Raw genomic sequence first — 21,406 nt, 5'->3', positions numbered from 1 at the left:
CGTGATTCAGCCAGGAACTGGCCCCCACCGGTTTGCTGTTTCTCTGCCGTTTCTGGCTGGAAGCTGCCTGCCTGCTGTGTGCGCCGACACACTCGCAGGAAATGGCGGGTCTCACGCTCGCCGTGCGGTTGTTTCCCACCCCCGTGTTTAGAAGGTGAGCCTGGCTCTTCCCTCCTAATCACAGCTCTGTCCCCACCCTCGACCCGCACGGGGCTGCCTGGGGTGGGATGAAGGGACCTTGGAAGAAGCCTCCAAGCTCGCAGTTCTGGCCTGTTTTTGTCTGGAAAGCAGAAGAAATGCTGATGTTATTTTTAGCACCCACTGGAGAAGTTTTGGGTTTTTTTTCCTGGCAGAAACAGTATGTGCATGAACAAATGGATTTTAATTGTTTATGTGTAAGGCAGAGGGGAGCCTTTGCAGGAATTGGCTGTGTTTGCAGGTGGCCGATGCTCCCAAACAGAAATGCTGGAAGGAGGTTCATTTTCTGGTGGGGGGGGGCAGCCCTGCAGTCTGGAGAGGCCCCCTCACCGCACCTCCGCCCGGGCCCATCGGCCCCACGTGGTTTTGTCCAGCTCTAAGAGCTGTGCATTTTACGTTTCTGAATGATTGAAAAAATCATAAAGGAATAATATTTCACGGGGTGGTGAACCTTTCATGAAATCAGAACTTGAGTGCCACAAGCTTTGCTGGGGCCCTTTGGCTCTCTGGGGCCGCGGCTGTTCTCCTGGGAGGTGACTGGGCCACAAAGTGGAAAACGTCCCTGCCCGGCCTTTGGGGGAGCACGCTTGCTGCACCTGCTCCAGGAGGGGCATTTTCCTTGAGAGGGGACCCGCGGTCGATGCCGGCCAATGTCTGGTGGTGTAGAGGAAGGGGCTGGAAGTTCTAGAAAGCGTAGCTGGCTGTGTCCCTGCTCCTTGGAGGAGGCAGGATCTCACAACCTCGCGCTGGAGGGCTGAGCGGGCCCGTGTGTGGGACTGTGGGTGACGGCCGTGGGGCTCCCGGGGTTTTGGGGACTTGATCTGGGCTGGCATCAGCCCCTCAAGTGCTTGCCAACATGTGCAGCAAATGTGACATGTAAATCCATGTAAATGACAGAGTGACCAAGCGCGGAGGTGAGACGAATAAATAAGACAGCTGGAAAAATCGACGCTGCCCCCATGCTGCCAGCCGTTGGGGCAGAGGAGTCCGCGAAGGTGATGGATCCACTTTCTCGAACGTCCCTGGCCTGTGGGCTGTTGCCAAAGCCCCCACTGGCAGCACCACTGCAGGTCCAAGGCGGGTGGGGTTTCAGGGCAGCTCGAGCCTCTGCCGTCCTGGGGGGCCCCTTGGCCCAGCCCGGGGAGGACAGGGCTGGCCGCCTTTGTGCCCAGCTGTCCTTCCCATGTGCCGAAACTGCTCTCTTCTGTGTTCCTGTTAGAGCAATGCAAAGAAAGGAGAAAGAAGGAGTGACAGAGTGACAGAGGAGGGCAGGAGCCCCAAGGTGAGGCGCAGCTCGCTGGCTAACGCAGTCTGGCCAGGAGACAACGTGCGTCCCCAGCAGACACGGGGGCCACTTGCCACCAGCCTCCTGCCCCTGCCCGTGTCCCCACACTTGCAAGTGCCGGGTGCTCACGCTCAGTCCCTGGGCACCCGGAGGACACTGGCGGGGCGGAGGCTCCCGGCTGACTTCTGGGGCCCCTTGAGACACAGAGACAGTGGGAGGCTCCCCTCCTGCCCTGTCCCCGGCCTGCACGGTGCTCCCAGAGCGTCAGACCGGGCAGCGCAGCCGTCCTGAGACTCGTTCTCTTAGCAAGGAGCCTCCACGTCCGCCCTCCCGTGTCTGCGGGGGACCAGTGATGTGCGCTGGGAGCCGTCCCGGCAGCTCTGCCTCGACTGTCACCTGACCCACCTCTGCCCTCCCACCCCCGCCCGTGCACTCGTTCTGTGGGTGCCGCCTGAGGGGAGAAACCGGGGAGAACCGTGCGGGAGCTGCCAGGGCGACTGGACATTTCGTGTTTCACAGAAGCGTCCATCCCCGACAGCGAGGACGGAAAACCGTGCACTGGCCCTCGTGGCTGTGGCTGAGCAGTGCCGACCGCGTGCGTGGCCGCGCCATGCCTGGACCGAGAGGGGCCGAGCCGCAAGGCGGTGCCTCGTGGCTCCGTGTCCCAGTGGGCTGGCCGTCCCGGCTGCCGGAGTTTCCTCTCGCACGGGAGGGAGCAGCTCCTGCGCTGGGCCGGCTGGTGCAGTTCCTCCCGACGCCCTCCCAGCACTGCCGTAGCCACAGGGACCCTCCTGTGCCCAGAGTCTGAGCTCCGGCTGCCACGACAAACACGCCACGGACTCCGTGTCTTCCAGACAAACACTGGTTTCCTCAGTTCTGGAAGTGCCAGATGAAGGTGCCGGCAGGTCTGAATCCTGGTTTGCCGTTAGCCGCGACCCTGCAAGGAAGAGCCCCGCCTAGGTCCGTGCTCCACGGACCGTGTCCGAGCGCCGGGCCTGCAGCAGCTTCCGGGATGTGGGATGAAGTGTGTTTACGGAGGGTCCGACGCTCAGCAGGCGTGTGCCCAGCGGGAGCTGCCATTACACGGGCTCGTCCTTTGACCTGGCAGCGCCGTTCCTCGGCTCCTGTCCCACAGACGCACCGACACGCGTCGGCAGCGGGCTGTGCAGAAAGGCCGGCACCGCCGTGCAGCTGTGGCGCCGACGGTGTGAGTCGGCTGGGGCCGCCGTGACCGTTCATTTTCTCCTAGTTCTGGAAGTCCGGGGTCAGGCGCCAACAACGCCCGCGCAGCGCCAGCGCCTTGGAGAGGAGACCCGGAGGCTGGCGTGGTTCGGGGAGCTCTCAGTGCTTCTGCCCTGCAGGATGGGGTGGGGGTGCCTGCTGGGAAACTGAGTCAGGGCCTGCCTCCTCCTCCCTCCGCCGTGCTGGGTCAGGAAGGAAGCTCCCGACCTGCGCTTGCGCCTCGTGACGGGGACTCGAGGGTCACTGTGGGATCGGAAGGTGTTCACCGCTGGTCAGGAAGAGGCCCGGTGCGGAGAGCAGGGAGCACCTGGGCCGTGGGCCGGGCGGGGCTGAGCGCAGGGGCCATCCGGGCGGGGAAGGCTCCGCCCTGCAGGGGACCCACGGGTGGCCTCAGGGCTGAACTCCACGGCCAGAGCACGAGGTCCTACCCTGGGATGAGACATCGATCGTCCTTCTTTTCAACCCGCCAGCTTGTCCGCCGGAGCACCCAGCCAGCGGCTGTGAGTGACAGACACTCTGCTCCCCGCTCCACAGCAGTGGAAACGGAGGACAAGGGACGGGCCCGTCCTGTGTGCGTGGAGGGGCACACGTGTGCAAACAGCCCGGCTCTGGCCATGTGAGGGGAAGAGTGTGGGTCCACAGCAAACCGGCTCCCGGGCTGGCTCAGCCGAGATGGGACGATGCCTCAGGAAGCCGCGGCCCCGTGACGCCGGCCTGGGCGTGGCCCCTGCTCCTTGCTCTGGCTGTGGTCGCCGGGTGTGACTCCGTCTCTCGCCCTGTGTGAGCTCCGTGTCCCCAGGACTGTGCCCCTAGCACTTGTGTGGGGAGACGCAGGTCCTCATGCGCTGTGCCCCGCGTTAGGCTTCTGTCCCCTGTGTAAAGCCACCGGCTGTTCTTGGGGAAGGATGTCTGCAGGTGGCTGCCTTGGGCACTGCAGTGCGCTTGTCCCCACGTTTCAGCCTGGCGCAGCGGGGTCTCCTCCCCCTGTCATCTCACGGGCAGCTCTTGCCGCTTCGAGGCAGTTCTGTTCCATTTTGGAAGGCTTTGGCAACATTGTGCTTCCAAAAATTTGGGGGAAAAAGTTTGGAGAGAACTGGGTTGTGTGGGTTTATTTACACAAAAGCCAAACATATCTGGTTACATTGTAATTGCTTTTTGATTGATTATATTTGACAATTTGATTTTTAAAAGGCTTAGATAAGGCATCTGGGGTTGATTAAACGACACACCGTGTGATCTCAGGCTGTGTTTCCCGTGGGGCAGATGACACTGAGGGCTGACCTGGCATTGCTCGTGGTGAGACAGGTGTGTGCTTGTGACTGCGCAGTTCCCCCCTTGAGAGTCTGGAGGGTTTTCTGGGACCCCAAGGTCGGCCTGCGACCCAGTGGGAGCCCCACTTCCCAGACAGATCGCTGCGCTCTGGGCAGACCAGCTCCCAAATTCACGGAATAACCCCGTAGCTCCCACTCTCAGGGAAGCCCAGAGACACTGGGACAGTCTCGGGTTTGTCTGGAGCCCAGGAACCCAGCGGGAGGGAACTTGAGCCCAGTGTCCAGTCAGATCTGAGTGCTTGGTCTGACCGAGGCCTGGAGACCCTGGAGAAGCTGGACCAGGGAGAGAGAGTGGCCTCCAGGGGTGGCCAGCAACCCGGACGGTGGCTCCATGCACTGACCCCAGTCCTGCCAGGGAGCCAGGAGCAAATGGGCAGTCAGTGGGGACGCTGATGTGACCAGAGTGGTCAGGGCCCTGGGCATAGAGCCACAGCAGACCTCAGAGCAGAGGAAATGCAAGGCTGCAGCCTACATCCTGGGTAGAGGGAGCTGCACCCTGCACCCTGCATCCTGGGTAGAGGGAGCTGCACCCTGCACCCTGCATTCTGGGTAGAGGGAGCTGCACCCTGCACCCTGCATCCTGGGTAGAGGGAGCTGCACCCTGCACCCTGCACCCTGGGTAGAGGGACCTGCACCCTGCACCCTGCACCCTGGGTAGAGGGAGCTGCACCCTGCACCCTGCATCCTGGGTAGAGGGAGCTGCACCCTGCACCCTGGGTAGAGGGAGCTGCACCCTGCACCCTGGGTAGAGGGAGCTGCACCCTGCACCCTGCACCCTGCATCCTGGGTAGAGGGAGCTGCACCCTGCACCCTGCATCCTGGGTAGAGGGAGCTGCACCCTGCACCCTGTATCCTGGGTAGAGGGACCTGCACCCTGCACCCTGGGTAGAGGGAGCTGCACCCTGCACCCTGGGTAGAGGGAGCTGCACCCTGCACCCTGCATCCTGGGTAAAGAGAGCTACACTCTGCACCCTGCATCTTAGATCATGGGTGTGCTTGGCCTGCCTCCTACACTCACCCCTCCCACCATAGCTTTCCTAGAGAGAGTGTTTTTAGTGGGGCAGGTCCTTTTCGGGGTGAACTGGGGCATCCTGACTCTCCAGCAGGTGGAGTCCCCGTGTGCTGGGACTTGTGTGGCCCTCCGTGTTCTCCCCAGTGGGTGGTGCCAGGTACCACTGCGGTGGTGGTGGTATTGCTGTTGCCTTTTCTCCCGTTGTTTTTAGTCGGAACTAATGAGGCCCAAGTGCATCATCTCATTGCATCCTCAGAATGTCAGATGAATAATGTCTACCCTGCTCTTTTATAATGTGATGGCTGGTTCCCAGGAAATGCCACTGTGGTGGCCTCTGTGACTTGTGCTGGCCTCGCTCTCCCTGCCTCTTGGAGGACCTCCTCCCCAGGTCCAGCCCGGGGGGAGGCTGCTCCCCGGGGCCCGGAGGGGCCGAGAGGCTGTGGGCTGAGAGGGGACCCGGCAGGGAGGGGTCCGCCCCACTCGCTGCCGCCTGGGCACAGGGTGAGTCCTCACCTTGCCCGAGCCCTGACTGTCGGTTCTGCTGCAGGTACACGCTACACGCGACGTTTCAGGTTCCTGCCAACAAATGAGCCCTTTACCCTGTGGGGGTTTAGGCTGGTTTCCGTGACCGACGGGCAGGCGTGTCCTGGCTGACGCAGTTGACATCGTTAAACTGTTCTAGTGGGTGTCACGCTGTCAGACCCAGAAACAGAGTCCCGTGAACTGGGCCGCCTGTACACAGCGGGAACTCAGTCCCCTCGGTCCTGGAGGCGGGAAGGCCAAGGTCCAGGCGCGCAGATTTGGTGTCTGGGCAGGACCTGCCCTGGGGTTGGCAGAGGGCACCTCCCCACGGGCTCCGCCCAGGGAGGAGGGGCAGGGAGCTCTCTGGCCCCTTTATGAGGCCCTGACCCCGTCACCGGGCGCCACCCTCCTGACCTCCTGACACCATGGCCTTGGGGGTGAGGATTTCAGCATGTGCACTTTGGGGGGACACAGACGTTCAGTCTGCGGCAGTCGGGGTTCAGGGGGCTGTAAGGCCCTGAGTGGCCGAGTCAGCCCCCCCCCCCCGGCAGGGCAGAGCCCAGGTTGGCCTGGGGTCCCGGATCCGGGGCCGAGGGCCGGAGCCCGTGTCACACTCAAGGGGCAGCTGCTGTCCTAGCAACGTGCCTTTTGGAAGTGCGTCGCCCAGGCTTTGTAGTTTTTTCAAAAATTTTTAGAGAGAAAATCCCATTTAGGAAATGCGGGGAGTAATTTCGAGTTTTAAAAGCCCCCCCCAACACACACACACACACACACACACACACACACACACACACACACGCGCGCGCACGCACGGCAGGTCTGTAGGCGGTTCCGGCCCAGGAGCTGCTTTGCCACTGGGGGGGTCAAGATTTTACGTCTGTTTCAGCGAATGTATTGTTTTTAAGAAATTCATTCATAAGGTGCATTTCAGAGTTCTGCTTTGTAGTTACAAAGCCTAAACATCCCCAAGCAAATCGTCTCGGGTTTTCCCAAACCGTCGCTGGCAGGAAGCCTTGTTCACATTCCGACTTTTGTTACAAGCCGGAGGACAGTTTCCAAACCGGGCTCCAAAGACTCTTGGCAACAAGTGCAACCAGCGTCCCTGATGGGGTCTTTGTCCCGGTCTGGGAGGTGGGTCCCGCTGTCCCCAGCACGTGCAGTGCCCGGGAGGAGTTAGCTGGGTCCTCAGGGCGAGAGACCTGCACACGCCAGGCCCTGGGGGGGGGGCCCAGGCCCTGGAGGGGGGACCGCGTGCCCCGAGCCAAGGGAGGGAGGCTGGTGCGGAGGCTGCGAGGGGCCTCGCCACTCCTGCTGAGGACGTTTGTCCTAATAGGAGGGACTGTGCCCCCCATGGGAGGAGGGGTGCTCTCCGGGGGTGGCCGGTGGGGCATCAGTGGTGGAGGTAGCAGGGTGGGCAGCACGGCAGGCGCTTGTGTGAGACCCCACAGGGGTATGTCGTGGGGTGCAGAGATGAGGGGACGTGGAGGCTCACGCAGCCACCTTGGGGAAGTCGGGGAGACGGATTTGTGGGGGAGACTCTCAAGGCTTGTGAGGTGGAGTGGGGGCTCGGGCCCCTGCTGATGCTTCGTCCTCTGTGCCTGGCACACGGCTGCCCCAGCCCAGAGAGGTGACAGACAGGGTGGGGACCTTCCTTTCCTCTTCTTTCTCCATGTGTCATTTTGTTCTAAAGCATTCGTGGTAATTGGGAGTAGATTGTGAAGTGTATTTGTGTATTTTAAAGTAAAATGCTGGATTTCAAAAGCGATTAGCTTGTGTTCCGTGGATCAGCGCTTCCTGGCAGGTCCGGCAGGTCTCGGCTCCTGTCCAGCCCCAGGCGTCCTCGGCTGGAGGGGGTCGTGGGGGTCGTGGTCGGCGCACAGCTGGTTCCGCTGGCTCCGTGCGACAGCCCTGCCTGTCTCAGAGCAGAACACGGCACCTGTGGCTGCGAGTGGGAGCAGGGACGTAGCTGCATAAACTGTGCCCTGAACTAAAATATACCCATTAGGATGTTACTCCAGTGCTCAGCAACAAGGTTGCAATTCCATTCCTCCAACGATGGACTAGATTAGAATTACATTGAAAAAAATACAACTTTCCGAATAAAAGTTAGATTATTTTTATACACTTAGGGAATTTATTTCCATTGTGTGCTTTGAAATTATGCAGTCTCCTAACATATTATGGAATCAAACATTGTGGAATCTTCTAACATTACGGAATCTAACATTATGGAATCTTTCACACTTCCCAGTGTGAAAAAACTCGTCAGTTCTTGTTCTATTGGATTTTCGGCACCACAGAGCAGCTGAGTTTACTTCTTCCTGTAGCAGACGTTAAAAAGTCCTCATTTTAATGAGAACAATGTGCTGCATCGTCCTTGGACACTTTCACGAGCTCAGGAAGAGGCATTGTGAGTTCTGTGTTTAAACCTTCCAGGGGTGAGCGTGTTCGGGGTTAAATCTCGGCACGGTTTTTTCATCCTGTTCAAGGATTCTGTGAAATGACTCCCCACTGTGAATTCTGTGAATTGACTCCCATTTCAACAGGATGTGGACAGGTAAGTGCCCTCCACCCATGCAGATGACAGCTTTGCAGCGGGCGTGGGTGACAGCTGGGCAGGGGTGGTCCAGCCGAGGTCCCCGGGCTGGAGTGTCCCTGCGAGAGCCTGCTCTCTGCGGCAGTTTTAGGAACGCGCCTGCCTTCCATTTCGTGGGCTGTCCTCTGCCCTTGCTCTTCAGAGCTTCCCCGGCTCTGCCCGCCCGCCCTGCCCCACCCCTGCACAGGCTCCAGGAAGGATCTTTCCACCCCAGGGCTTCACGTGTCCGTGCTGTGACCACCGTGCCAGAGCTTTCAAATTCATACTCATCTGCAAGGCTTCTCTGAGCCCCAGCCTGCCGTGTCCACCTGGCGCGTCCACGTGGTGTCTAACTGGGTCTCACGCTTAGGTGCCCGGGACGGAACACCTGAGCCCCCACCACCTGAGAGGCCCCCCTACCTGTTCTAAGCGAGCGGCTAAACATTCATCAGAACTAGCAGCGAGGGTCGCACTGCACGGCCCACCCCTCTGCAGCCCACTGGTTCTGCCCCGGAAGGAGCCCACGCCCCCCACCTTTTGTGCCAGTTTCCCCTGCGGCCGCCGGAGCCAGGTGCGACACTCTCCCGTGGTTTCCGTTCACGGCGACGGCCCACGATCGCTGTCCAGTGGCATATGCTAGGTGTGTAGGTGGACAGTGTCACTGAGCCCTGGTTTAGCTCTGTGTGTCCAGAGACATCGCAGCAGACACGGAAGTGGGAGGCGGGGTCTACACGGCTGTGACGCCGTGCTCTCAGCACGCAGGGAGTCTTCAGCCTTCTGTCTCCAGAAGGCCTTCATTAGTAGGAAACGTCGAAGTGGTTTGAGGTCAGGCAAGCAGTGATGAGAGCCCATAAGGTCTGGTTTCAGAATGTTGTTTTTCAGACACTCCCACAGCTGTAAATCGCGGCAGCTTTGCAGTTTCAGCAGGAATTGAATCGATTCTCCACCCAGCGAGCGGGGCGGGGGGCTTGGTTCCCACATCCCTGCGGCAACGGGGTTGCAGCTGCAGCACCTCCAACTTTTACCATCAGTGAAGTGTTCCTGCACATGCTCCCCCCGCGACGCAGAGCAGTGTCCGCCCTCCGCTGCTCTGCGTGTCCTCGTGCTAGGGAGACGCTCGTCTGAGAACCAGGGCGCCGTCCTCGCAGCCGCTGTTTGCTTGGACAGGACGCTCGCCTCGAAATTCTGGGAGGGGCATGAAAATGAAGGTAATTCTGCAGTTAGCACAGGACGATTTGTGACATGGTGGCCCAAGTGTGACCAAAAATCTTGGGTAACATGTAACAGTGCCCAAAACACCTTTTAAAAGTCCGGACTGTAGGCTGGGTGCGGTGGCTCACGCCTGTAATCCCAGCACTCTGAGAGGCCGAGGCAAGCGGATTGTTTGAGCTCAGGAGTTCGAGACCAGCCTGAGCAAGAGCAAGACCCCGTCTCTACTAAAAATAGAAAGAAATGATCTGGACAACTAAAAATATATATAGAAAAAAATTAGCCAGGCATGGTGGCGCATGCCTGTAGTCCCAGCTACTTGGGAGGTTGAGGCAGAGGGATCACTTGAGCCCAGGAGTTTGAGGTTGCTGTGAGCAAGGCTAACGCCACGGCACTCTAGCCCGGGCAACAGAGTGAGACTCTGTCTAAAAAAAATCCGGACTGTAAGAAGGAGGTAACAATGAAAACATGCTGAGAATAAAGACAATCCGAAGTGCCTGCCTTGTTTGCAGAGACCTACTTGCAGGAGAAACAGAACACTCGAGAAGGAACAAAATGCGAGAACTCTAATCATCACACCAGAAAAGTAACTTTTGTCCAGTTTTGATACTCTGAGCAGGTTAAATTTTAATTCCATAATTGAAAAACTTTTGGTTCTCAAACCAAACAATGTATTATTTAATTTTGAATTTGTTGACAAATCATTCATAATTTTTTTATTACAAAATAAAACAAGGCTGGGCGAGGTGGCTCACGCCTGTAATCCTAGTACTTTGGGAGGCCGAGGCCGGAGGATTGCTTGATGCTGGGAGTTCAAGACCAGACTGAGCAACATAGTGAGACCTCATCTCTACAAAAAAATAGAAAAATTGGCTAGGCATCCTGGCATGTGCCTGTGGTCCCAGCTACCCAGGAGGCTGAGGCAGGAGGAGCACATGAGCCCAGCAGTTTGAGGTTGCAGGAGCTATAATGATGCCACTGCACTCTAGCCGGGGCGACAGAGTGAGGCCCTGCCTCAAATAAAATAAAATAAAATAAAATACTCACTTTTGTAAATAGGAAAAGTCAAGCCTATCTTATTTTAAAAATCAATATTGTTGAAGATTATAGTAGAATGAACTTTCTAAAAGGATCTTTAGTGATTACGTTTTTTATTCATAGTAACTTTTTCATGACTAAATTAAGCCTTACTGAGTGGTTTGTGCCTTTTATGTTGTTATGACGGGGAATTAGGTTAAACCCTGGAGCTCCAAGTTCCCTTTTATTTCTAACCTCTAATTATACTGCGGGTCTGCAGTGAATTATGATTTCGATACTGACTATAAACCTGTAGTTTGACGCTTCATTCCAAACTGCAATTTTTGACAATTTCTTTTTTCCTTCCTAGTAGGTTTTTTGGTTCCAGTAAGATTTTGGAATAATGGAAACACTAAAAACAAAACAAAACAAAAAAACCACCCTAAACCTCCTTGCCTTAGAAACTCAGAGTTTGCCAGCCTTTTAAATGTGAAGTATAAGTGGTCCTGAGTTCTGTTTCCGCGACTCTGGGTTGAAAGTTCGTGTTTCAGTGTAATAGTTATTCCCGCTGATCCGGGACCCCCTGTGACACTGCTCAGGAGAGTCACCCTGTGCCTCAGGGGGCACGTACATACCTGCTGCACCGTGGCATCCCGCACGTGAGAATCTGCACACGTGAGAATCCGCACACATGAGAATCCGCCCCTGCAGTTTGCCGCGTGAATTTGGGGCTCCTGTCTGAACTGACCGCTGCCGTCCTCTGTCCACTCTCTCTTGTCTCCCGGGCGTCTCTGGGCTGGAGGCACTTGGGCCTGAGACGGCTCCGGAGGCCCCGGAAGTGCTGTGCGTGCAGCACAGAGTCTGTGTTTAAATCAGAGATGATGAAGAAATAGTTGCAAAATCAAATGGTTTGAGTCAGGAGAAAACTGCAAGTCTTCACGAAAGCCTGACTCGAGGTCTTTGCAGTGATTGGAACAGTGGGTGGTTTTAAGAAACATGGGACTAGTGTGAGGTCAGCTGACCCCCAGCACACTTGCGTGATGGTTTTCCTGTGGTATCGGACGACATTTTTAAAAAACTACACACGCGAGGACGTCTGCCTGTGTAAATGAGGGTGTGCAGACATTTGTGTGCCCTGTGCTTCAGATGGGATCATTTCTAACGGGTTGCTTCCAGTTTCACTTCCTTGTGTGAGACTCAGTGTGTTAAATCAATGCAATTTCTCAGGTCTGGGGTTTCAGTTAGGTTTTTTTTAATCATGTCATGTTCTGTAATAAAATCCCCCGTTGTTGAAGAGGGGCCCTCTGCTACCTATGCCTCCTTCTTAGTAAAAGGCTTTTTCTGGACGTCCGGCTGAGCCGGGGCGACATGGCTCTGTCTGTGGACAGAGTCGTGAAACCACTTTAGCTAGACCAGCGCTGTCAGCAGAAATGTGATGGCCCCACATGTGTTACTATAATTTTGATTTTCTTGTAGTTTCATTAGAAAATTAGAAATGGGTTAGTTTTAATAGCATTTAACTCTGTACGTCAAACATACATATTTCAGCATGTAATCAGTGTAAAAGTTTATCCATGATACGTTTAAATTCCGTTTGTTCGTAGGAAGCCTTTGAGGCCGGCTGTGCACCCCTCCCTCCTGGCCACCCCTCCCTCCTGGCCACGTGTCGGGTGCCCAGAACCAGCCGTGCCCAGGCGTTATGGGACCCGACGGCTCCTCCCTCTCCACCGCCGGAGGGTTTGGTGGCACCGGTTCCAGATGTGGGGAAGGATTTGCACGTAACCAATACTTGTCTGGAACTTTCCCTGCAGTCTACTCAGGTTTCATGCTTATGTCGCCAGGTCCTCAGCAGTTTGCTCTGTAGCTTCCAGAATGTTCCATCGTCTTCCTCTGTGGGCTGAGCGTGGGTTTGGGTGGGCACCGGGGCAAGAGACGAGCGTGTGCGGCGCAGCCCGCGCTGGGGGAGGCGGTCCCTGCCGCGCAGTCGCTGGGGTCCCCGTCCGCCGTGTCGCGGTGTCGCGGTGGGAGGCCTGCTTTTCCGGCATGTGCAACTTATGCTAAAGGCTTAGCCGGTCAGAATTCCTTCCTGGTAAGTAATTTATCCGTATTTTACATATTGACTGATTCGCCGTTAAAAACCTGCGCCCTGGACGCTGCCCTCCCGCCGCGCCCTCCCTGCGCCCGGGCTCGGCCTCCCGCTCCGCCTTCCGTCCGCTCCGCGGGAAGTAAATTAAAGTCTCATTTACTTGGGAATAAACGCGTCAGTGCGGGACGGGGCGATCGTGGGGGCGGTGTGGCCAGACGAGGGGACAGCGCCGGGGAGGACCACGCCCACCTGCCGACCCCTGGGGGTCACGCGGGACCACGCCCACCTGCCCACGGGGGTGTGTAACGGTGACCACGCCCACCTGCTGCAGGGGGGGACACACAGGACCACGCCCACCTGCCACCCCGGGGGTAATGGGGGGCCACGCCCACCTGCCCACCCCTGGGGGAATGCAGGACCACGCCCACCTGCCACCCCCGGGGGTCACACAGGACCACACCCACCTGCCCGCGGGGGAGGGGGGTAAACGGGGGACCACGCCCACCTGCCCACCCCTGGGGGTAACGCGGGGCCACGCCCACCTGCCGACCCCTGGGGGTGGGGGGTAACGCGGGGCCACGCCCACCTGCCGACCCGGGTGGAGCACGGTTAACTTCAGTGACTCACCTGCTTTTTGAGAAGCCTCTTAGCCATAAACCAGAACCACTTCTGTAAATCACTGGCAATGGGTAAATTGGCTCAAAACAATCAGGTTCCTTAAAGGAGTATAAACATTTTAAGGGTTCAGTGCGTGTCCTAAGACACCCCGGTGATCCTATTACGACTTGGTGCCTCTGTGCAGGGCTGACCTCCCAGTGAGGTCACTGTCCGCTGCTTGGGGTGGGGACTGCGGCTGTGAGTCTGGGGGCCGTGCAGCCCAGCGCAGCTCCTGCCCTGCGAGGGAAGGGTTGGGCCTGTGAGCAAGGGGGAGTTTTTATAAGACTATTTGATACAGAAAACGGGCTTTCTGTTTATTTTCAAGTGGCTTTCGGACTCGTTGCGTTTTTAGTTTTTAATTCTGGATGGACACAGGTCTGTCTTCTAAGGAGGGTAAAGTGGACGTCTCTGCGAGTCCTCACTTCTGCCTTGCGCAAACCTCTGTCCTTCGCCTGGACTTGTGGGCTGCCCCCCAGAGACCCCCAGGACCTCCCCCAGGGCCTCCCGCCTGCTCTCTGGGCGTCGGCTCCAGGGGAACTGGGGCCTCCTGCCTTGGGCCAGCCCCGGGTTCCGTCTGTCGGTCTGGCCTGCCCTCTGGCCTCTCCTGGACTGTTGGGAAAGCATACATGTTTAGCAGCACACATTTCACTTTACTTAAAATATAAGCTGTTTGGAACCATTTGGTTAAAACCCATAGTGAGGTATCCTGTTTTCCCAGTGTGCATGCCGAATTGGTGTGCAGTTTTGAGGCACTGTCTACACGTCACTGAAAATGACACTGCAGGTGGTTAGCTATGAACAGCCCAACTCCAGCGCCTGAGGTTGTTGGAGTGGATGCCAGTGCGTTCACATGAGAGCATAGGTGCTACGGCTCTTCTAGAATGTGTGCAGATCTAACCTGTGTTTAGTATCCTGAGACTGACTGATGTTAACTTGTGAGTGAGTTGGCCAAAGGTAGGATGTGTAGGTAGTTAATGCAGTATTTACCTCCCCACAGTGGTTGTTTAAGTGAGTTTCTATAACGTGGTACCGTTGTTCTGTCATTCAGATCAATGTTCATGTATTTATTAGCCTCAGCGAAGAGAAGATTTATCCAAGGCGGGACCTGGGTGATTTAATTTTTTAAATGCCATGTAACCATTTTGAAACTGACTGTTGAAGAACAATAGCAAAGGAGTCGTGATGTTTGTAGATTTTTTTTCACGTATAAATGCATTTCTTCTTCTTTCACAGGGATCTCCGCTTTAACAGAATTAGAGAGATCCAACCTGGAGCTTTCCGGCGGCTGAGAAACTTGAACACACTGTAAGTTGAAAAAAAAAAAAAAGAAATCCGTCCGCTGTTTGCCTGTATGTGGGTCCGACTGCGGCACGGGCGGGCGGGTGAGAAACAAATGTACACAGGGGCTGCCGGGCTGGGCACCTGCCTGCCTGCCGCAGACTGGGGACCATGGGGACAGCCAGGCTTGCGCCTTGTCCTCGTGTGGGTAACTCGCCTCTGCCTCCTGGGCCAGGTTGGCCTGTGGCCTGTCACCTCTCATGTCACAGGTTGAGCAGGACAATGTTTCTGAGCTCAGCGTGGACCCAGCCGGGGTCAGGCCATGCGGTCCTGCCCCAGTGCTCAGAGCCCGGGGTGGTCTGGGGGGCCGGCGGGACCAACGTCCCTGGGGGGCTGCACCAGACCCCGGGCTCTTTACAGTACGCCCCGCCAGGTGGGAAGCTGGTTCCTCCTCCACACCGACTGGATATTTGGCCCAAGTGCAGGGCCACAGGGGGTGGGGACGACCAGCCAGCTGTGCAACCTGGAGGGCAGGTGACCTGCCTGCTCTGCACGCCAGGTCCTTGTCTGTGCGGGGACCGTGCCTGGCTCCGGGACCCACCTTGGTGATGCGTCTGCCTAGACATCCCGCCTCCACGTGGGCCGCGGTCCGGGCTGGGGCAGGAGGAAGGTGCAGACCCTCCTTTGTGCAGGGGAGAAGGAGTCGTTTCTCTGTTGTAGATAAAGGTGGAAGAATGCGGGTTGTTGCAACCTGTAACCACAAGGGTTAAATGCTGAAACTGCCTGTTGCGTTAGCTCAGCATTTACGGCATGTTGACGGTGAACTCTGCAGCTTCATCATTCTGTGGCCCCAGCCGAGGCTTCCGTGGCGCTTTGAACTGTGTGTTTCAAATCCTCCCTGGTGCTCTGTCTCATAGGCTCCTCAACAACAACCAGATCCGGAGGATTCCTGGCGGGGCGTTTGAGGACCTGGAGAATTTGAAGTATCTGTAAGTTAATGACCAGTTCTTTAGCCCAAAAGCTTATGTTGTCTGTTTCCAGGTTATTTAAATGTAGTAGCACAGTGTCATACTGTGTATGAATTACCATACATGTATCATCTAAAGAGACTTTATTTCCAAAAGGTGAGTAAAAGTCTGGCTGAGGTTTCTTTAAATGGGTTCTCATCACCATAAGGTGCTACGTTACGTGATTTGTAGTATTTGGTTACTAAGCCTTCAGGAGAAGAGGTTAAATAAAGGTAAACGCACAGCCTCTGCGAATCCCTGTGGCAGTAATAGCGATGCTTGTGGCCGTGGGAGGTGACGGCGTGTTCAGTGTCCGGTGCGGGCAGCTGGCGTGTGCTGTGTGGAGCGTGCTCCAGCGTGGTGGTGGCCAGGCCATCCCGGGGCAGGGGACACACAGTGTACCTCACTCATCCCTGCGGAATGCCACCAATTCCTGCAGATTTTCTTGTCTTCCTCCACTTGATTTCACTTGTTATTTTTTTGTAGTTAAATTTTATTCTACTTTAAAAACTTAATTTTAGTTAACTTATTCATTAACATTTAAACTTCCGCTTACTGAAGTCAGTTGTGCAGTTTAGGAAACGAGCTCCCTGAGAAACACTGGTGGACCGCCCTTCACGGGCGCCGATTCCAAAGTTGGAAAGATTGGGGACACTCAGGCTCGTCCTGGCTCTAGACCAAGCAGATGTGCGTCATGTGCTTTGGGCCAGTTGTTCCTACTTTTAGGACTTTGATAACTTTCTGAAGAAAGCCGTTTTAAATAAGGGGTTCATGTCAGTTGTTACTACTGGAGATTTATGTCATAACAGCCTAAACATCTTTTAAGATACGTTGATTTTTTTTAGAAAGTCTTCCTAGTGTGTTTGCATATTCCGAAATAGGTTTTTATTTCAGCTGTATCAGTGGTTCTTAATTACAGAGCTGCCATTAATTCTGTTTATTAAAATACATTTTCCTCAGTGAAGATATTTGAAAGCATTATATATAAACACGTTTTCTCCATTATTTTTGGCATACTATGCTAATTTTAAATTCCGTATGAATATTACTAAGCCTGTCCCTTATTCTAAAAATGAGAGACAGGCCTTCTGTTTATTCTTCGAGTTTTTGTTTGTTTTTTTACCCTCTTTTTGGACATTTTAAGTACAGGGCAAGTTCCAGAAGAAAGCTTTTGTTTCCTGGAGAGTAGTTGGCTGATACCCAGCATTTGTGTGTGTGTTTGAGTGTGTGTGTGTGTGTGTGTGTGTGTGTGTGAGAGAGAGGGAGCGTGTGTGTGTGTGTGTGTGTGTGTGTGTGTGTGTGAGAGTGTGTGAGGGAGTGTGAGTGTGTGTGTGTTTATGTCTTATTTTATTTTGTGCTTTTGGTTCTGAATTACCTAAGAGCAGTGTATCACGTGCTCTGCACGTGTGCTCCATGCTAAGCAGTTTGGGACATTCTGTTTTCACCTGAGATGTCTCTGTTCAGTCCAGGTGTCTCCCTGCAACCTTCCCTCCCGCTCTGCCACCATCACACGTCGGTGGTGCCCTGGCAGTGGGTACAGGTGTGGGGGATTCAGCAGGCCGGGGGTGCAGGGAGATGGGTCCTGTCTCAGCGTCAGGCTGGGGACGTGGGGTGGGGCCGTCTGTGCAGAGAGAGGCCTCGGGTGACCCCTGAGTCCAGCTGTTGGCCCTTCCTGGCTTCCCGCTCCAAAGTCCTCAGATGCCACTGCTGGGTCCATGTTGATACGCACTGATTTAGCAAGCTTTGTAGCAGTGAATTCAAATACTTCGGAATTCTCCTGAAGTTTATCAGTTGTTTAGCCTGGTATATTTTAGTCAGTACCAAAGTATAGTTTTAGAAGTTGAGCAGTTCTTACTTCCTGGAACCCCAGTTACTTGATCCGTGTTTTCCTAATGATAAAATTAATTATTAATTATTGAGATAGAATTGATACTCAAAGGATAAACTCTATGATGTAGAAAATTATTATTAGAAGATGATTAATACCCAGCTAGTCTCACAAAAACAAATTATGTTCCAATGTCCTTATAAACATATATTCATGCATATTAATTTGACTCAATTATTTTATGTGTTCTTTAAAAAGATTCCTTTACTCTAATTTTTTTCAAGGGCGTGCACAGTGATGTTCACTTTGATATTTTCGTTCTGTTTCGTTAAGAAATGGGCATGAAACCATCCAGACTGGCCTTAAAGGTGATGGCAGCGGCCCGCACCTGAGCAGAAGTCACTGTGCACCAGCCGTATTCCGAGAGCTTTTTACAGAATCATTTATTTTGCAGAGAAGAAGCTGGGCACAGAGAGGTTGCTATCTCATTCAGGGTCACACAGGCAGGAAGTGGCAGTTCCAGGATTCAAACCTGTGCAGTGGCAGAAGGACCCCCCCCGCCAGGCCTCTGCTGGGGGCTCTGGGCTGCAGACTGCTGGGGCTCTGGCTGGTCAGTGCCGAGGCGTGTCACCTCCCTGAGGTCCCCTCAGCAACTCTGCGTGGAGGGAAGAAGTGAGATGCCCTTAGATGAGTTGTAACAAAGGCAGCAGAGCAGGTTTTGTTGAACTGGATCCTGCACCGAACATTATTAATTAACATGCAGCAAAACACTCTGCCCTTCTGTGAACGACGCATGTAATATTACAGGCATTAAGACAAAACACACCATTGTTTAGTGGAAGAGGCAGGTAAAACCCAGCCACTGAGTGATTGGCTGGAAAAGTTTCTTTCTGAAGCCAGTGTAGGAAAGTGTGGATTTGACTCACCTGCCCACCTGCGTCAGAGGCGAAGCCAGGTGGACCCTAAGAAGGGCTGTGGCCGGCGTCTCTGCGTGAGTCAGATGCCCCCTGTGCTCCACAGCATTCCGGGGGCCCCAGAGATCTGCCATAGAGCCGTGTCACTGGGACAGCTGTGTCACCGGGACACAGATGCCTGGACCCACCGTGCACGGCTCTGGCTGTTTCGGAAGAGTGGTATTTTTGTCCTCTGACGTGGCACAGATGACACCTAAACGAGCAGGTGTGGTCGTGGTCCAGCAGAACGCCATCTGTGGACACTGAAGTTTCAATTTCATATACTTTTCATGTGTCACCAAATAGGATTCCTCTTTTGAAATTTTCAACCATTAAAAATGTAAAAACTTTTCTTAGCTTGCAAGCCGTACAAAACCAGGTGTTGGGCCGATTACGTGACCCTTCTGGTGTGCCTTGTTCCTGCTGTCTCTGAGCAGGGGGCTCGGGATGGTGAGTAATCAGGATATGCTCAGTCCCATGTCGTCCACCCCGAAGCCCGTCTGGGAATCGTAGAACTGCGTCAGCCTCAGTTACAGAATCCCAGAACCGATGCATGTCCCTGTTTGTGGGAAAGTGGTTTTATTTCTTCAGACTTTGAAGTAAGTGTGTTGTCAGCAATTACTGGGAGTCTGAATTAGCTGACAACGCGCAGCGATGGTGCGACCTCTCCCAGTGGGGCCACTGCTTTGAGCCACCTGAGACGTGCGGGGAGGGCATCCCTGGCAGGGGGAGCTGCCCCGACCGTGGAGGGTTCTGTTTTCATTCTAGCACAACCCGCAGCTGAAGACCTGTCTCCACGGGTCGGAGTAGTTCTTCTCCGTCTGAAGCCGTGACCGCGCGTTGTGTGCTAACACTCCCTGTTTCTGTTTCAGCTATTTGTACAAGAATGAGATCCAGGCAATTGACAGGCAAGCGTTTCAGGGACTTGGCTCCTTAGAGCAACTGTAAGTGCCCCCTCCTCGCGCTTCCGTCCCGACGCGCCCGCTCGCTGCCTCTCGCGGGGAGCGGTGGACCCAGTTTGCTGTCTGCATGATGCATGTCTGTGCTCGTGGGGTGCAGGGAACAGGTGCATGGCAGGGCAGCCGCCGCGGGCCAGGGGTCCCGTCTCCCCCGCCCTCCACGCACCGGGTGCAGACGCCTGCTGGGTTCCTCCGGGCGGCACCTGTGCCCTGACTCCTCTTGGTGCCGAGAACAGTGAGATCGACCGAGTGACTCCCTTGTCGCAGTTTGGGGGGGGCAGACGTGCAAACAAGTCAAGCAAGTCAGCTGTCGTGGCGGAGGTGCCCAGGGCACCCCGGGACGAGGACACTGCCTTCGTCGTGCACCATTTCTGTCTGCGACCAAACATGTGCAGTTTAATCTCCTTGATCTCGATGTCATCATTCTGGAGAAAACAACCACTTTAGTGAGCATGTGTAGTGTGTCACTGAATGTGCCTTGTTCCTTTGGCCACACGTGAAGTGCTCCTTTGCTGTGAAGTCGGATGTTGATTTCCAGTGGGGAATCCTGGTCTGTTTGCTCAGCCGGTCACGTCTCTCTCTGCGAGAGGGTCGGTTCCCGCGGAGGGAGGTGCAGGTTGTCATGCCGTTTGGGAACACGGATGGAAACAGCTGTTTGTTGTGGTGAGGCGTGGCATTCTTTTGCCACCACTGTGAGTTTTCCTGTTTCCTTGGTTGACGGAGCACAGAGCTGTTTTCTGAGGACGTGCGGCAGAGCTGGGAGCGTGTGCACCCCAGAACCGTGTGCACCCCGGAACCGTGTGCTGTAGGGGCCCAGGTGCTCCTGTGGCACTAGTATGTGTTTGCTCCAGCCAGCGCGGCTTTCCGCTGTGCAGGGCACGGATGTTTGGGAAAAGTCGTCTCTCAGGGCTGTGTAATCTCTGCTTCACAGAGAGCTAAACACAGAGTTCGATCTTTGCACAGACGCCCAGTGCAGGGAGTTTTCAGAGGAGCAAGTTCTTGCACCCGGTGTGTTTTACGCGGTGGGGGAAATGCCGTTGTCACCGCAGACAGCCCTGGGATCCTCCCTGGGGCCGGGGTGCCCACCTGGCTTCCCGAGGAGGTGAGCTGAGTGTTATCTGTGAGGAAGAAAGGGCCAAGTTGAGAGGAACGAGGGCTGGCGTCTGTGAATGGCCCAGTGGAGTTTCCGCCCAACGGTTCTGGCGGCTGGAGAGCGCCTGGGTCAGTCAGGCTGCGGGTAGCCCAGGGCTGGGTGCGTCGGCGTCCCTGCTGCGAAGGCTTTGGTTTCGTTCCGTGACCGTCTGGGGCACCCGGGGAGGCCGGGCCCCGCTCGGGGGAAGGGCGCTGTCTAGGGAGGAGATGCCTGTGTCCGCCACGAGCGCGGGTCACACACGCCGACCGGTGTCTGCAGAGTTCGGTGTGTCCGGGGAGGGGCGGCTCTTGCCGGATCCCTGCCAAGTCCGTCCCCATCCCAGGGGACCCGGAGATGTGCCTTCTGGGCGGCCCGGGGCCTGCTGAGCACCTCCCACCTCCGGTCCAGAGAGGCTCCGGTCAGAAAACACTGCTGGCCAGAGTGAGGGGATGTGGATTTGAATTCACCGATGGCCTCAGTGCACGTGGGGCGTCACTTCCTGTCTCAGGCCCTCAGTTTCCTCGGCTGTTCAGGGAGGGGCGGACGACACCCAGGCTGCCGGGAGCCGCAGCCTCTCCAGGACCCTGCAAAGCCCTGACGGTGACTTTTCTTGGCGCCTTTCGAGGCAGATGCTCAATTCCGAGCTTGGCCAGCTGGGCCGTGCGTCTAGGTGGAGGCTTGTAAGAGGAGCCGCTCTGCATTGGGGCTCGTGTACCCGCTTTTCTTAACCCGACTGGCCTCACTCCTCCCTCCCGCTGCGCTGGGACTCGAGCCCTGTCTGTCCCGACTGGCTGGGCCCAGGTGAGGCTCCGTGCGGCTCCTGAAGGTCTGTCTGATCCTGTCTCACCAGGACCTTGGAGTCAGACTGAGTCACTGAATGCGACTCTCTCCCTCCTCTCCTGTCCCCTTTCTTGTGCAGGGCTGCTGGGCACTGGCCTGTCCCCAACCCGGCAGGGAGGGCGGGCGGGCGGGGAGCTGGCGTCTCAGTAGGGGCCGTGGGTGCCCAGAGACCCAGTGACGCGGCTGGGTGTTGCCCCGGGAGCTGGCCAGGGCAGCGTGGGCCACCAGCAGTGGAACCTCGGTGCCCTTTTGGTGACAGTCATCTGGAAAAGTTA

General features: G+C 55.8%; 1 protein-coding gene across 2 annotated transcripts in view; it reads left to right on the top strand.

The window, feature by feature from the left end:
• Nucleotides 1–21,406, top strand: part of PXDN (peroxidasin) — a 75,250-nt gene that overhangs the window by 20,648 nt on the left and 33,196 nt on the right. The window contains exons 2-4 of one of the 2 annotated variants that reach the window (XM_045548962.1): nt 14,368–14,439; nt 15,330–15,401; nt 19,073–19,144. In XM_045548962.1, the coding sequence (XP_045404918.1) occupies nt 14,368–14,439; nt 15,330–15,401; nt 19,073–19,144 (216 nt within the window). The remainder of the gene's footprint in view (nt 1–14,367; nt 14,440–15,329; nt 15,402–19,072; nt 19,145–21,406) is intronic. The other variant, XM_045548963.1, reaches the window with a different exon arrangement.

Source organism: Lemur catta, chromosome 4 (assembly GCF_020740605.2).
Source record: "Lemur catta isolate mLemCat1 chromosome 4, mLemCat1.pri, whole genome shotgun sequence".
Classification (NCBI taxonomy): Eukaryota; Metazoa; Chordata; class Mammalia; order Primates; family Lemuridae; genus Lemur; species Lemur catta.
This window is presented reverse-complemented; position numbering and strand designations above follow the sequence as displayed.